The sequence below is a fragment of the Hemitrygon akajei genome, chromosome 11 (genome assembly GCF_048418815.1).
Source record: "Hemitrygon akajei chromosome 11, sHemAka1.3, whole genome shotgun sequence".
NCBI lineage: Eukaryota > Metazoa > Chordata > Chondrichthyes > Myliobatiformes > Dasyatidae > Hemitrygon > Hemitrygon akajei.
In genome coordinates this window covers 13,856,720-13,873,102 of record NC_133134.1, presented here as the reverse complement: position 1 = coordinate 13,873,102, position 16,383 = coordinate 13,856,720, and the positions used below count along the sequence as shown (strand labels likewise).

Sequence of the window (16,383 nt, the reverse complement as noted above, 5' to 3'; positions counted from 1 at the left end):
TCCCCCGTCATTCATTCTTTACTCCCCAAAGACATCAAAAACTCCTCATGAATGAACTCTTTCATTGCTGGGATCATTCCCCTGCATGTCCATTGGACCCTCTCCAATGCCTATATATCCTTTCTTAGATAAGATGTCCAGAACTGCTCACTATATTGTACTATCTCTGTCTTTGATGGTGGTATGGTTTATTGTAGAAGGGTTATTGGGCTCCGGATGGAATTCTGTGGTGTGATATTCCTAATTTTATACAGGTATTTCTCTTTTGACACACAGTATTCTGGGCATGCACCTATTTGGATGTAAATTCAGCTTGAAGACCGAGAGTGGAGACACGATTCCAGACAGAAAGAACTTCGATTCTTTGTTGTGGGCAATTGTCACTGTGTTTCAGGTAAGACTGTCCCAGAAATGTGAAAATTGGAATTGCTGAGTTACATATAATGGCGAGAAAAATTGAATTGAATATATACTCAGTGGCCGCATCATTAGGTACACCTGCTAGTTATTGCAACTATCTAATCAGCCAATCATGTGGCAGCAACTCAATGCATAAAAGCATGCAGACATGCTTAAGAGGTTCAGTTGTTGTTCAGACCAAAAATTAGAATGGGAAAAAAATGTGATCTAAGTGACTTTGACCGTGGAATGATTGTTGGTGCCAGATGGGGTGGTTTGAGTATCTCGGAAACTGCTGATCTCCTGGGATTTTCACACATTTAGCCTTTAGAGCAGGGATTCCCAACCTGGGGTCCACAGACCCCTCAGTTAATGGTAGGGGTTCATGGCATAAAAAGATAGGGAACCCCTGCTCTAGAGTTTACAGAGAATGGTGTGAGAAATAGTAAGCATCCAGTAGGGCAATTGAATCCTCAACTTCCTAACCAGAAGACTACAATCTGTGTGGATTATTGATAATATCTCCTCCTTGCTGACGATCAACACTGTTGCACCTCAGGAGTGTGAGCTTAGCCTACTATCTCTATACCGATGACTGTGTGGCTAGGCATAGCTCAAATACCATTTATAAATCTGCTGATGATACAACCATTGTTGATAGAATCTCAGATTCAGACGTGAAGGCGTACAGCAGAGAGATATACCAACTAGTGGAGTGGTGTCGCAGCAATAAACTTGCACTCAGCGTTAGTAAGATGAAAGAGCTGATTGTGGACTTCAGGAAGGGTAAGACGAAGGAACACATACCAATCCTCATAGAGGGATCAGAAGTGGAGAGAGTGAGCAGTTTCAAGTTCCTGGGTGTCAAGATCTCTGAGGATCTAACCTGGTTCCAACATATCGATGCAGCTATAAAGAAGGCAAGACAGCGACTATACTTCATTAGGGGTTGAAGTGATTTGGTATGTCAACAAAAACACTCAAAAACTTCTATAGATGTACTGTGGAGAGCATTCTGAGAGGCTGTATCACCCTCTGGAATGGGGGAACTGCTGCACAGGACCGAAAGAAGCTGCAGAGGGTTGTAAATTTAGCCAGCTCCATCTTGGGTACTAGCCTACAAAGTACCCAGGACGCCTTCAGGGAGCGGTGTCTCAGCGTCCATTATCCCTAGCACCCAGGGCATGTCCTTTTCTCATTGTACCTAAAGGCACACACTTAGTGATTCAGGAACAGTTTCCACCCCTCTGCCATCCGATTCCTAAATGGACATTGAACCCGTGAACACCACCTCACTTTTTTAATAAATATTATTTCTGTTTTTTTGCATCATTTTTTGCACCAATATACATAAACTGTAATTTATTTATTTTTCTATATTATGTATTGCATTGAACTGCTGCTAAGTTAACAAATTTCACAACACATGCCAGTGATAATAAACCTGATTCTGAAAAATGCTTGTTGGTGAGAGAGGTTGGGGGAGAACGGCCAGACTGGTTCAAGCTGACAGGAAGGCAGCTCAAATTCAAATAACCGTACATTAAAGCAGTGGTGTGCAAAGAGTATCTCTGAATGCACAATACATTGAACCTTGAAGTGGGTGGGCTACAGCAGCAGAAGATCACGAACACACAGAAGTACACTCAGTGGATATTTTATTAAGTACGTACCTCCTGTGCCTAATATGGTGGGCAGTGAGTGTATGTAAAAAGAAACTCTCCACCTGTGATGAATTTACAATCCATTCTTCCAGCTTCCAAAGTCAGAGTCAAGTTTATTGTCCCATTTACAATGCATACATGTAAAAGGAACTGTTATAAAGATTAGCTCTGTATGTCAGATGTACATCAAAACATAGAGTGAATGCGTGGTTTGTATGCACAACCAGCACACTTTGAGACTGTTCTGGGGGCAGACTGCAAGTGTCGCCACACTTCCAGCACCACAACTCACCAACCCTAACTCGCACATCTTTTGAAGATGTGGGAGTAAACCGGAGCACCCAGAGGAAACCCACATTGTCACGGGGAGAACGTACAAACTCCTTACAGAAAGTGCCAGGAACTGAGCCCCGATAGGTGGTTGTTGACAGTGCATTAACTGATACGCTACTATGCCACCCTATGTGTGGATGCAATGAAAAACTTACTTGCAGCAGCATCTCAGACACATAGGATCACGTAAGCACCATTCACAAGAAAACATACATTAGACGTAAATCATACAAAGTTTTACAAGAGAGAACACAATTAGAACAAGCAAAGTCAATTTTAGTGCAAAAAGATTAAAGTAGTCACAGCGTTACCAAACATAGTTATGTCAGCTGGTTCAAGTGAGGAATAGCTCTTCTTGAACCTGATAGTGTGGAAACTTGTGTTTCTGTAGTTCCAGCCCATTGACAACGATGAGAAAATGGCTCAGATAGTGGCGATCTTTGACACTGGATATTTGCCTTCTCGAGACAGCAGCTCCTTTCGATGCTACCAGTGGTGGGAAGGATTGTGCCCAGGGTGTATTGGGCTAATACTCTCTGCATCTCTTTACATCAGAGTCAAATTCATTATCACTAACTTAAGCAAGGTGAAGTTTGTTGTTTTGCAGCTGCAGTAAAGTGCAAAAATAGAACAATGACTACAAACTACAAAATAAATAAATAGTGCAAAAAAAAATAAACAACTTGGTAGTGCTCAGACGTTCATTGTCCGTTCAGTAATCTGATGGCAGAGGGGAAGAAGCTGTTCCTGAATCAATGAGTGTGGGTCTTCAGGCTCCTGTGTGGGGATAACTGTGCATTCCTATTAGATTGACATTACTTACACACAGCAGGTGCATGCTTATTTTCAATTATTAATTATAATTCTGATGTAATGTATTACTGTGAAATTTGTGTCATTGTATTCTGAACCGTCTGTGTCTGTGTGGATCTGGTTTTGAGTGGCGAGTGACTTTAACATTCACTCGGTGTCGGTATATATATTGCGTTGGCATTCCAGAAGAGGCATACCGGGAAATCTGGACAACCCCCTCAGTAATGTTGATACCTCTGTCCTCAGATCCTTACTCAAGAGGATTGGAATGTGGTCCTGTATAATGGAATGGCTTCAACCTCACCCTGGGCTGCCCTCTACTTTGTGGCTTTAATGACTTTTGGCAACTATGTGCTTTTCAACCTGCTGGTTGCTATTCTCGTGGAAGGGTTCCAAGCGGAGGTATGTTATTTGCTGGGCTTCGCTTTAACTGTCTGATGTCACCCGACATTCTCCCAATGAGATTCAGGATTTAACTTTTGTATTTTGGCCTGGCTGCTCTGCATGTAGCTGCCAGAATTCCAACTTCTGAAGATTTTCACGCGTTCCTCTCCTGTCCGCTTACATAAACCTCCAGTAAGAGCTCGAGTTCAAATTTAATTGTCATTCAACCACAGACGTAAATACAGCCAAATGAAAGAGCAGTCCTCTTTCCAAGGAGCAAAACACAGAACCATTGGTCACACATCGCACACTGTATGCAGCACCTATAATTATGATCACAGAAAGAGATACAGCTACAAAAAAAAATTAAAATGTGATAATATAGCTCAGGTCCCCGAGTGTCATGGCCTATAGATTGATGGTGCATGGAATGTTGTCCTGGAGCCACGTTTCTGCAAAACAAGCAAGCCACAGTTTCTCACTGGAACTGTAGCTTTGCTAGAGGAAGGAGAGTGGAGGCACATTCAAATGGAGTCTCCATTTCTACTCCTGAGGTACAATCCAGAGTCTAGTCATTGCTGCAAAGAAAAGTTTTTCTTCATGTTTTTAGTTCTTCTATAAATCATTTTATTCAATGAACCCTGAAAAGATACTATTCGATGTGATATTCAGGGAATAAAGGGATATAGAGCTGCAGCTGGAGACTGACAGAGAGAGAGGAAGATCATCCATGATCTTTTTGAATGGTGGGACAACCACAATCGATTAGGTTGTCAATTCCCATTTCTCTTTCTATTTCTTCGCAATCATTGAACTTCCAGATCGGCACAGTGGTGCAACCAATGGAGCTGACTGTGACCCAAGTTCCAATGTGATCTCGGGTGCTGTCTGTGTGGAGTTTGCAAGCTCTCCCTGTGAACTCGTGGATGTCCCTTAGATGCTTCAGCTTCTTCCTGCCTTTCAAAAATGTGCTGGTTTGGAGGTTAAATGGACCTGAGAAATATGAAGAACCTTCATTAGTCAAGTGTTGGGAAGTTATATTGCAGCTTTATATAACACTAGCTAGACACTTTTGAAGAATTGCATTCATTTCTGGTCAACCCATTACAAAAAGGATGTGAAGGTTTTGGTGAGGGTGCAAGAGTGGTTTGCCAGGATGCTGCGTGGATTAAAGAGTTTGTGCTATAATGAGAGGTTGGACAGATTGAGTTGTTTTCTCGGGAGGTGTGAGGGCTGAGGAGAGATTTGATAGAGAATTACAATTTGTGAGAGTCATAAACAGAGTAGACAGCCAGTACTTTTTCTCCAGGATTAAAATAACTAATACCAGAGGATGTGCATTTAATATGAGAGAGTAAATTCAAAGGGATGTGCAGGGCAAGTTTTATACACAGATAGTAGTAGGTGCCTGGATGATGGTAGAGGCAAATATGACAGAGGTGTTCAGGCATTTCTCAGCAGGCCAAGCAGCATTTGTGGGTGAGAGGAATTGTGAATATTTCAGATTGAAATCCTGCAGTAGGATTCTGTCGGGGTGAGGCTCACTAGTTTGACTAGGATAACAGTATTGTGTTTAGTTTTGGGCATAACAAAATTGAAGAATGATATGAAGTGTTTACAAAGAATGCAGAAGTGATTTACTTAGAATTGATTCCGGGGTAAGGAACTTTATTAATGTGGATAAACTTGAGACACTGGAGAGATTCCAAAGGATTCCAGCGATAGAGGTGTTTACAATTATGAATTGTACGAATATTTTGAAAGAAACAGCCCTCAGCATGAGAGATTTTTCCCAGGAAGGAAATGGCTAATACAAAGGGAAATAGTTTGAAGATGATTGGAGGAATGTATGGGGTGGGGGGAGATGCCAGGCGTAAGTTCATTGCACAGCAACTGGTGGGTGCATGGAGCACGCTGCCAGGGGTGCTGGTAGAGGCAGATACATTAGGGACATTTAGGAACCTCTTAGAAGGGCACATGGGTGAAGGAAAGATGTAAGACTACACTACTGTGCAAAAGTCTTAGACACATATTTACAATATAGCTAGGGAGCCTAAGACTTTTGTACAGTACTGTATATTGGTTAAATAGGAAGGTGGTTGGGAAACAGAAATAAGAGTAACACACACAAAATGCTGGTAGAACACAGCAGGCCAGGCAGCATCAATAGGGAGAAGTGCACTTAGCTTTCTATTAGCTCAGTAGTGTTGAGTGTTTGGTAACTGGAAAGACATAATATACAGTACTGTGCAAAAGTTCCACCTTATATAAGACTTTTGTACACTACTGTATGTGGGAGGGAAGGGTTAGCTGGACTTTTAAGTAGATTAAAAGATTGGCTCAACATTGTGGGCTGGAAGGTCTGTACTGTGCTATACTGTTCTATGTTCTATGAAAAGGGTTTCATAGAAGGTTCAAACACCAAGGTTTATTGGATAAAAAGATTTACAAAAGAGCTAAAAACAACATGAAAAGGAACTTTTTATTGCAGCAGGTGACTAGGCTCTGGACTGCACATCTAGGAGGAGAGGTACAGGCTGTATTAGAATCTGTCTCCACTCTCCTTCCCCTGGGAGCCTGTCAGACAGGTTGGTGGTGATGAGTGTGCACCTTATATTCACTAGAAATGTGGGATACAAGCAAGCAAGCATACATTCCATTAGCTTAAATTAAAGGAATCCATTAACCCAATTTGCTTTCTATCATGAGAATAATAAGTTATTTCTCATGAGATTTTTAAAAAAACTGCAGATGGCGGAAACAAACCAGACGTGTTGGAAATACTCTGCAGTTCAGGATGCATCAGGAAACAGTAAACTGTGGTATTGAATTGTACAGCTAGCATAACATGATTTCTCTGTCTGTGATGTTGGCTCAACCTGTTGATTGCTCTTTCCCTTGTCTTCTTGTCTTTCTCCCCTCTGGGAGTGGAGGATATTCCTGGCCTGAGATGTTTGCTCACCCATCCTGCATTTCACAAACTCCATTCTTATATCTACATTCTCACCTGCGAACTGCTCCCTTTCACTCATTGGCAAGATAACCTTGTCTCTCCCCCATGAGCACCCCGGTTTTACCCTAATAGAGACGTCCACCTTCCCACATTCTCCCTGTAGCTTAACAAGATTTTTTTTCTCTCTTTCCTTCCCATTTCTGACAAAGGTTCTTCAAGCTGATCGTTAACCTTGTGGCTCTTATTGCTTTGTACTGGCTTTCTTCTCATTACCCACTCAATCCTTATGCAGGGTCCTGACCTGCAATGTTTTCCCTTTTCCTCAGGAGATGCTGCATAGCCCTTTGAGTTTCCCCAGCAATTTATTTTCTTTGGCTCTGGATTACAGCAATTGCACCCTCTTGCGTTCCATTAACTGTTCCTCTTCCCACAGACGCAGCCTGGCTTGCTGAGTATTTCCAATGTTTTCTACAACATAGAGCAGTACAGCACAGTGCTGGCCCATGAGGTTGTGCCAAACTTTTCATCTGCTCCAAGATCAACCTAACCCTTCCCTCTCACATAGCCTCCATATTTCGTTCGTTCATGTGCCTATCTAAGAGTCTCATAAGTGTCCCTAATGTATCTGCCTCTACCACCATTCTCTGTGCAAAAAGGCCCACCTCTGATATCTCCCCTATACTTTGACAAGGTTGAATAGATTTTTGCAGAGTAGGGGAATTTAGGGTTGTGGGGAGAAGGCAGGTCGGTAGAGATGAGTCCATGGTCAGATCAGTCATGATCTTATTGAATGGCGGGGCAGACTCGATAGGCCAGATGGCCGACTCCTGCTCCTGCTTTTTATGTTCTTATGTTCTCTAATCTCCTTAAAATTATTTCTCCTCATATGAGCCATTTCCACCCTGGGAGAAAGTCATCTGTGTCCACTCTATCTATGTCTTTTTATCATCTTATGTACCTTTATCAAGTCTCACCTTAGCCTCTTCCATTCCAACGAGAAAAGCCCTAGTTCACTCAACCTTTCCTCATAAGACATGTCCTCTAATCCAGAAGTTACCTTTCTATTTTAAGCTGTCTCGTTGTTGGGGTTAACATTATATAATAAATTAATATTCCAGGGAGATGCCAACAGGTCAGAATCAGATGAAGAAAAAACTTCCACGAATTTTGACGACGAGGGTGAACGATACAAAGATCCTTCTGGTGAGAATGGTTGTTGTTGATCAGGTATAGAGAGACTTTCCATTCATGATTTCTGTCTTTGTGTAAGTACCCCTTCTACCTTCCACAGAGTTAAAAATGTATTCAGTTGTCATGACATCAAATGGACACCTGGATTCGCGAGGCAGCGTACCACCACCGATTATTATGCGAACTGCCGCAACTCCGATGCCTACACCGAAGAGTTCACCTTACATGGACTCAGTTCACACCTACGCAGAGTCCAGAAGGGGGAGCAGCGCATCTATTGATCCTTCGAATTATGACCAGAGGTCTTTGGTAAGCTGCTGTGGACAGAAATCCCTGGGGCTTGACGTTTTATTTTGTCTGAAAACATAGCAGCATTGAGCAGGAAGAGTTTTGACATTTCTGTGTCATGCACAGAGTCTTTTGCTGTATAAGAGATCAGAATAATGGGGAAAGCTTTTTTGGCACACCCAGAATAAGAAATAATTTTAACATTAACCATATTAACAAAATCTGAAATGAAATAAAAAATTTCTGTCAGGCAACAATTGTGGAGCTAGAAAGTCAAAAAACTGCGGATGCTGGGAATCTGCAATAAAAACAGAAAATTGCTGGAAATACTCAAAAAGGTCAGGCAGCATCAGTGGGAAGAGAAACAGAAACACGAGAGATTCTGCAGACGCTGGAAGTCCAGAGATATACACACTCTGATGAAGTCCTGATGAAAGGTCTTGGCTTGAAACATTGGCTCTTTGTTCCTCTGCATAGATGCTGCCTGACCTGCTGAGTTTCTCCAGCATTTTGTGTGTGTTACTCTGGAAGAGAATCAGTGTTAGTGTTCAGGTTGAAGGCCCTTCATCTGAACTGGGAAGAAGACACAAGAAGCTCATTAAGAAGCAGAGAGTGTTGTGGCAACAAGATGTCCCTGATAGGGTAAAACTGAGGTAGATCAGCTCATCCACACAATTAGTGGAGATGATATTTCATGTCAATGGACTTTCAGTGGAGCTGGACAGAGGTAGAGCTCTATTTTAAGAGAGGTTTTGGCAGATGGAGGAAATCTGCACTCTCTGGTAGATGTCAAATAAGGACCAAATTATTCTCTCTGGCAAATATTTATTCCAATGATACTAAAGAATAAATGATCTGGTGATTGTTGAGATGGCACAGCCTAGGACTAGAGGGCACAGCCTCAGAATACAAGGATATCATAGAGTTATGGAGTCATAGAGAAGTACAGCACAGAAACAGGCCCTTCGGCCCATCCAGTCAATACTGAAACCATTTAAGCTGCCTACTCCCACCGACCTGCACCAGGACCTACCTCCATATTCCTACCATCCATGTACCTATCTTAACTTCTCTTGAAATCAAGCTCACATGCACCATTTATGCTGGGAGCTCATTCCACACTCTCACAACCACTCTCATGTCCCTTTAGAACAAAGAGAAGCGTAGGAATTTATTTAGCATGAGGGTGGTGAATCTATGGAATTCATTGCCACAGTTGGCTGTGGATGCCAAGTCATTGGGTGTATTTAAAGCAGAGGTCAATAGGTTATTGATTAGAGTCTAGATTCCCCCATCTTCCAAAACCCCACTTAAAATAGAGCTCTACCTGTATCAAAGGTTATGGGGAGAAGGCAGGAGAATGGGGGTTGAGAGAATCAGCCATGACAGAATGGCAGAACAGACTTGATGGGCTGAATGGACTGCTCCCGTGTCTTATGGTCTTTTGGACATGGAGGATGCTCTGTGATAGAGTAGAAAGCTGGAAAGATTCAGTGAGAAATGGATTTCGCTTTGCGATTCAAAGAGGATGGAAAAGGGCAAGGAAGGATTCAGGAGGTCATTCTGGAGGTGTAGATGCAGAGTAATTATTGAGGTACCAAAGGATGATACCAGGAATGCTGGAACAGTGTAGGAGGCTGAGGACTGAGAGATCAAACTTGGTGTGAGCTGGAGACTTAAAGAAGCAGGCAACGATTTACTGAGAGTCAATAATTTTTGCATATTGGTCATGTCGGAATTGTGTTTAATGATCTGTAAAATCATGTGCACATCTAATCGACTATGAATTACAACTATTATTCTAATAGATGTGACTACCTTATAGTTGCGATTCTTGGTAAAAGCTAGTTGTTTCTGATTAATTTACAATTATCTCTTCGTCATTTGGCATTAAATCTTCACTTGAAAGACAAGTAGTTTGTTCTGAGTGCATACATCTAGACACCTTTCACTGTGGGTCTCTGCCGAACTCAGAATCCAGTTTATTATCACTGACAGAAGTTGTGAAATTTGTTGTTTTGTGGCAGCAGTACAGTGTAAAACATAAAAGATTGTGAGAAGTGACAATGAGAAAGTTCAAAATAAATAGTGCAGAAAGAGAGCACAAAGTGAGGTAATGTTCATGAGGTCATGGAAATATGATGCCAGAGGGGAAGAAGCTGTTCCTAAAACATTGACTGTGCGTCTTCAGGCTCCTGTACCTTCCCCCTGATGGTAGCAAAGAGAAGAGGGCATGTGCTGGATTGTGAGGGTCCTTAATGATGGATGCTGATTCTTGAGTTATCACCTATACAGATGTCCTCATTGGTGGGGAGGCTAATGTCCATGGTGAGGAAGGTCATGCCCATGGTGGAGCTGGCTGAATTTACAAACCTTTGCAGCTAGTTCTCATCCTGTGCGTTGGTACCTCCATGCAACCAGTTAGAATGTTTTCCACTGTAGATCTGTAAAAATTTGCAAACGTCTTTGATGACACACTAAATCTCCTCAAACTCCTCATGGAATATAGCGGCTGGCATGTGCCTTCTTTGTAATTGCATCAATATGTTGGGCCCAGGGTAGATCTTCAGAGACGCTGACACCCAGGAATTTGAAGATGCTCACACTTGCCCCTTGTTCGTCCATCAAGGTAATCGCTCTACCATTACCAGTTGTGCTTCAACTCACTAAAACCCTATGCTCTACAATTTCTTCATTATGTTTCTCACCTTCCAATGAAAATGTTCTCCTCACTTCCCTTCTAGCCTTTCTAACAACGACTGTAAGTGTGTGCCCATTAGCTATAGATCCCTATGCCAAAGGAAGTAGTCCATCCAATTAACTTTATCCAGAACAAAGATGTATAACCTACACTCAGCAGCTACTTTACTGGGTACCTCCTTGACTTAGTAAACTGGCCTCTGAGTGTATGTTCATGGTGCTGTGCTGTGCTGCTCTACCCTATCCACCTCCAGGTTCGACATGTTGTGCATTCAGAGATGTCCTTCTGCACACCACTGCTGTAATGCATGATTGTTTGCGTTACTGTCGCCTTCTTGTCAGCATGAAACAGCCTGATCATTTTCCTCTGACCTCTCTCATTAACAAGGTGTTTTCGCCCACAGAACTGCTACTCAGTGAATTTTTCTTTTTATCTTTTCGCACCATTCTCTGTAAACTCTCGGGCAGAGGTTCCCAACCTGGGGTCCACAGACCCCTTGCTTAATGGTATTGGTCCATGGCATCAAAAAGGTTGGGAACCCCTGCTTTAGAGATGGTTATGTGAGAAAATCCCAGGAGATCAGCAGTTTCTGAGATACTCAAACCACCCCATCTGGCACCAAAAACCATTCCACAGTCAAAGTCACTTATATCACACTTCTTTCCCATTCTAATATTTGGTCTGAATGACAACTGAACCTCCTGACTACGTCTGCATGCTTTTATGTTTTGAGTTGCTGCCACACGATTGGCTGATTAGATATCTGGATTAACAAGATGGTGCATAGGTGGACTTAATACAGTGGCTATTGAGTGTATAACTCCTTAGTGTACAAGATGGATAAATTATAGCAGTTTAGTGCATATGATATATCTCTTCATCTTAGAGTTTTTATCAAACAAAGAGCGCTGATGCATTTTCAGTTAATGACTGGAAGGTGGTACTAAACTCGGCAGTGTATTGAAGTTGAAGTAATTCCTTTGCAAGTACGGTTGTTTAGCATGGATACAAAGATAATTGTTTTCTCAGCTGCTTTCTGTCAGTGTAAAGCTAAATGACACCTCTGAGCCAAAATTACCAGTGATATCATCAATGAAAACCAGAATAAACCCTTCTGTTATTTAGTGCTATATTGTACCTCTAAGTAATGCCTTATAACACTTCACTTGTAATAAGTTAATTGGAAATGCACTAATTGGTCTCAAGAATTCTCGTGCACCAGAGAAATTATATTGAAGGAAAATGCTGGAAAACTTGCAACTTTATGTTCAAGCTTATGTTCATTAAACTGTACACATGTATATCGGCAAATGAAAGAGCTTTACTCTGGATCAAGGTGCACAACACAGTACATATAACTCAACAGATAAGTCATATTACCACAAAAAAATTAACAAATAATAAAATATATAGCAGAAGATTGACATTTAGCTTAAGGCAAATTTATGACACAAGTCATAAATTAAACAGTATAATGCCACTAGCACTTCATAAGTCAGGAGAGCTGGATGGCAGCAGGGAGTTTGGTAGTCTCACACGCTGGGGGAAGAAGCTGTTTCCCATCCTAACAGTCCTTGTCCTAATGCTATGGCACCTCCTGCCAGATGGTAAAGAGAGGGGTGGGGTCAAAGAGATTATGGTACAGTTAGGAGGGGTCCTTGACAATGCTAAGGGCACTGCGTACCCAACACTTCTGATAAATATCTCAAATGAGTGGAAGAGAGGCACAGTTAATGGTCTCAGCAACTGGATACTCACTGGATTGTTTTTTTTTTTGTTTTTGTTTACAGGGATTGTTTACAATCTCTGTAAACACTAGAGATTGTGGTGCATGAAAACCCCAGAAGATCAATAGTTTCTGAGATACTCAAACCACCCCGTCTGGCACCAACAATCATTCCATGGTCAAAATCTCTTAGATCACATTTCTTCCCCATTCAAATGTTTGTTCCAAGCAACAACCGAACCTCTTGACTATGTCTGTATACGTTTATGCATTGAGTTGCTGCCACATGATTGGCTGGTGCGATATTTGCATTAATGAGCAGACATACAGATGTACTTAACAAAGTGGTCACTGAATGTATACAATTAGCTAGTTAAGTTTAATAACAGTAGATTTGTACTTAACTTACAGTAGTGTAAAACTTAATATAAACTCATCATTTAATGATCCTACTTCCCCTGATAATTCTTCATTATGATTACTAATTAACCCTGCCTCATCACACGATATGAATCTAAAATATCCTATTCCCTCGCCACACTTTTAAACACTTTGCCGACTCTTGCACTAAGTTTTTTTTGCATGAGGTATGCAGCAATTCTCCAAAGGCATCTCTAATAGTAAGGATGTGATCTTTCATAATGATATGCTAACTCACGTAAAAAGGGATTGAGAGCAAAAGCCGTTGAATACAACTAAAACTGACCTATGTATTGGATATAAGATCTCTACAACACCTCATTTTGTTGTTATTCAATGCTGCTGGTGGTGATTATGGGTTATAAATAGTCAGCAGGAGACACATGTTCTCTGACCAATTGATTCTTGAAGAATTTCCTCAGAGATGGATATTTATTGGTTCCTTACCAAAGGTACACTTTCAGAAAGAACTAACAAGAGCCTTTCCTGTGCAACACAAAGCGCTGGAGGAAAACAGCATCTGTGGAAATGGATAGATAGTCAACATTTCAGGCCAAGACCCTTCTTCAGGACTGAGAAGGAAGGGGGAAGATGTCAGAATAAAATAGTGAGGTGGGAGGAAGAGAAAGAAGATAGCTAGAAAGTGATAGGTGAAGCAGACGGGTGGGGAAGGTCAAGGGCTGGAGACGAAGGAATTTCATAGGAAAGAAGAGTGGAACGTAGGAGAAAGGGAAGGAGGAGGGGACCCTGGGGAAAGTAATAGGCAGGTGAGAAGAGGTAAAAGGTCAGAGTGGAGAATAGAGGACGGGGGCGGGGAAATTTGTTTAACGAAAGGAGAAATTGATACTCATGGCGTAAGATTGGAGGCTACCCAGATGGAATATAAAATGTTGCTCATCCTTTCCTGTAGCTGATTCTCAACACTTAGTGAATTCCTAAAATGTAGCACTTTCTCAGAATATCTTTAAACAGTCAAAGTTTTGGGCCAAGACCTGCTTCAGGATTGCATCACCTGCTGAGTTTCTCCACCATTTGGTGAGCGAGGAGATAATGCTGAGCCTTTGTTAGGCAGTAGTCAGGCCGCACTTGGAAAATTGTCATGAGTTTTGAGCCCCATATATCAGAAAGGATGTGTTGTCATTGGAGAGAGTCCAGAGCAGGTTCACAAGGATGATTCTGGGAATGAAGGGGTTAGCATATGAAGAGCATTGGCAGTTTTGGATGTGAGGATCTCACTGAAACCTACTGAATGTTGAAAGGACTAGATAGAGTAGATATGGAGAGGAGGTTTCCTATGGTGGGGGTATCCAGAAAAAGAGGGCACAGCCTCAAAACTGAGGGGTGACCTTTTGGAGCAGAGGTAAGGAGGGATTTTTTTAGTCAGAGATTGTAAATCTGTGGAATGCTCTGCCACAGACTGCGGTGGAGGCCAAGCCCGTATGTATAGTTAAGGTGGAAGTTGATCATTTCCTGATCGGTCAGGACATCAAAGGATATGGTGAGATGGCAGGTGTATAGGGTTGAGTGGGATCCAGGATCGGCCATGATGGAATGGCAGAGCAGACTCGATGGTTCAGAGTAGAGAATGGCCTAATGGCCTGATTCTGCTCCTGTGTCTTAAGCTGTACGTTCCTTTGGATTTCCAGTGTCTTGAGCATTTATTGTGCTCAGAAAATCATTCTTTGAATTTCCACAAATCTCAACCATTTTGAAGTATTCTATATTGCACTATGGTATATTCTTGATGCAAACACTTTGGTTTTCAAATCTTGCTGAAGTCCTGTTTCCAATTTCAATATTTTCGAGAGAGAGCCCAGATTTTCTTGAGTCAAGTCTGCCGCCCTCACCCACCTAATCTGCAGAACATGCCCATGGTCTTCCTCAGCTGTAACCCATCCACTTCAAGATTCAACATGTTGTGCATTCAGAGATACTCTTCCACACACCACGATTGTAAAGTGTGGTTTTTTGAGTTGTATTGCCTTCCTGTCAGCTTGAACCAGTCTGGCCATTCTCTTCTGATCTCTCTCATTAACAAGGCATTTTCGCCCACAGAGCTGCCACTCACTGGATTTTTTTTTTTGTTTTTCACACCATTCTCTGTAAACTCTAGAGAATGTTGTGTGTGGATAGCCCAGGAGATCAGCAATCTCTGAGATACTCAACCCACTCTGTCTGGCAACAACAAACATTCCACAGTCAAAGTCACTTTGATCACATTTGATCACGGTCTGACACGGTGGTCAGCAGCACAGGAGCGCCGCAGGGAACCGTACTCTCTCCGGTCCTGTTCACCCTGTACACATCAGACTTCCAATATAACTCGGAGTCCTGCCATGTGCAGAAGTTCGCTGATGACACGGCCATAGTGGGGTGTGTCAGGAATGGACAGGAGGAGGAGTATAGGAAACTGATACAGGACTTTGTGATATGGTGCAACTCAAACTACCTGCGTCTCAATATCACCAAGACCAAGGAGATGGTGGTGGACTTTAGGAGATCTAGGCCTCATATGGAGCCAGTGATCATTAATGGAGAATGTGTGGAGCAGGTTAAGACCTACAAGTATCTGGGAGTACAGTTAGACGAGAAGCTAGACTGGACTGCCAACACAGATGCCTTGTGCAGGAAGGCACAGAGTCGACTGTACTTCCTTAGAAGGTTGGCGTCATTCAATGTCTGTAGTGAGATGCTGAAGATGTTCTATAGGTCAGTTGTGGAGAGCGCCCTCTTCTTTGTGGTGGCGTGTTGGGGAGGAAGCATTAAGAAGAGGGACACCTCACGTCTTAATAAGCTGGTAAGGAAGGCGGGCTCTGTCGTGGGCAAAGTACTGGAGAGTTTAACATTGGTAGCTGAGCGAAGGGCGCTGAGTAGGCTACGGTCAATTATGGAAAACTCTGAACATCCTCTACATAGCACCATCCAGAGACAGAGAAGCAGTTTCAGCGACAGGTTACTATCGATGCAATGCTCCTCAGACAGGATGAAGAGGGCAATACTCCCCAATGCCATTAGGCTTTACAATTCAACCGCCAGGACTTAAGAACTTTTTAAAAGCTATTATTAATGCTTTTTGAGATAGTGATTTAGATGCATATCATATTTTTTACTGAGTTAAGTATTGTATGTAATTAGTTTTGCTACAACAAGTGTATGGGACATTGGAAAAAAAAAGTTGAATTTCCCCATGGGGATGAATAAAGTATCTATCTATCTATATATCTATCTATCTATCATTTCTTCCCCATCTGGATATTTGCTCTCGACAACAACTGAACCTCTTGACCATGTCTGCCAGCCTTGAGTTGCTGCCACATGATTGGTTGATTAGATATTTGCATTAATGAGCAGGTGAACTGGTGGGCAGGCCACTGAGTTTACTTACATTTGGTCCGCCAATCTTGCTGGCCAGATGCTGCAATGTGGTGAAGCTGAACGTAGGGGCAAAAGCTCAAATGATGTGTCAGCAGGTCAGGATAATCCCCAATGCACTGGAAGTCCTGATTAAAGC

General features: G+C 42.2%; 1 protein-coding gene across 1 annotated transcript in view; it reads left to right on the top strand.

Annotated features, from left to right (window-relative positions):
• Positions 1–16,383, top strand: part of cacna1ha (calcium channel, voltage-dependent, T type, alpha 1H subunit a) — a 333,897-nt gene that overhangs the window by 218,095 nt on the left and 99,419 nt on the right. The window contains exons 11-14 of the mRNA XM_073060243.1: positions 277–394; positions 3,456–3,611; positions 7,665–7,749; positions 7,817–8,046. Of these exons, the coding sequence (XP_072916344.1) occupies positions 277–394; positions 3,456–3,611; positions 7,665–7,749; positions 7,817–8,046 (589 nt within the window). The remainder of the gene's footprint in view (positions 1–276; positions 395–3,455; positions 3,612–7,664; positions 7,750–7,816; positions 8,047–16,383) is intronic.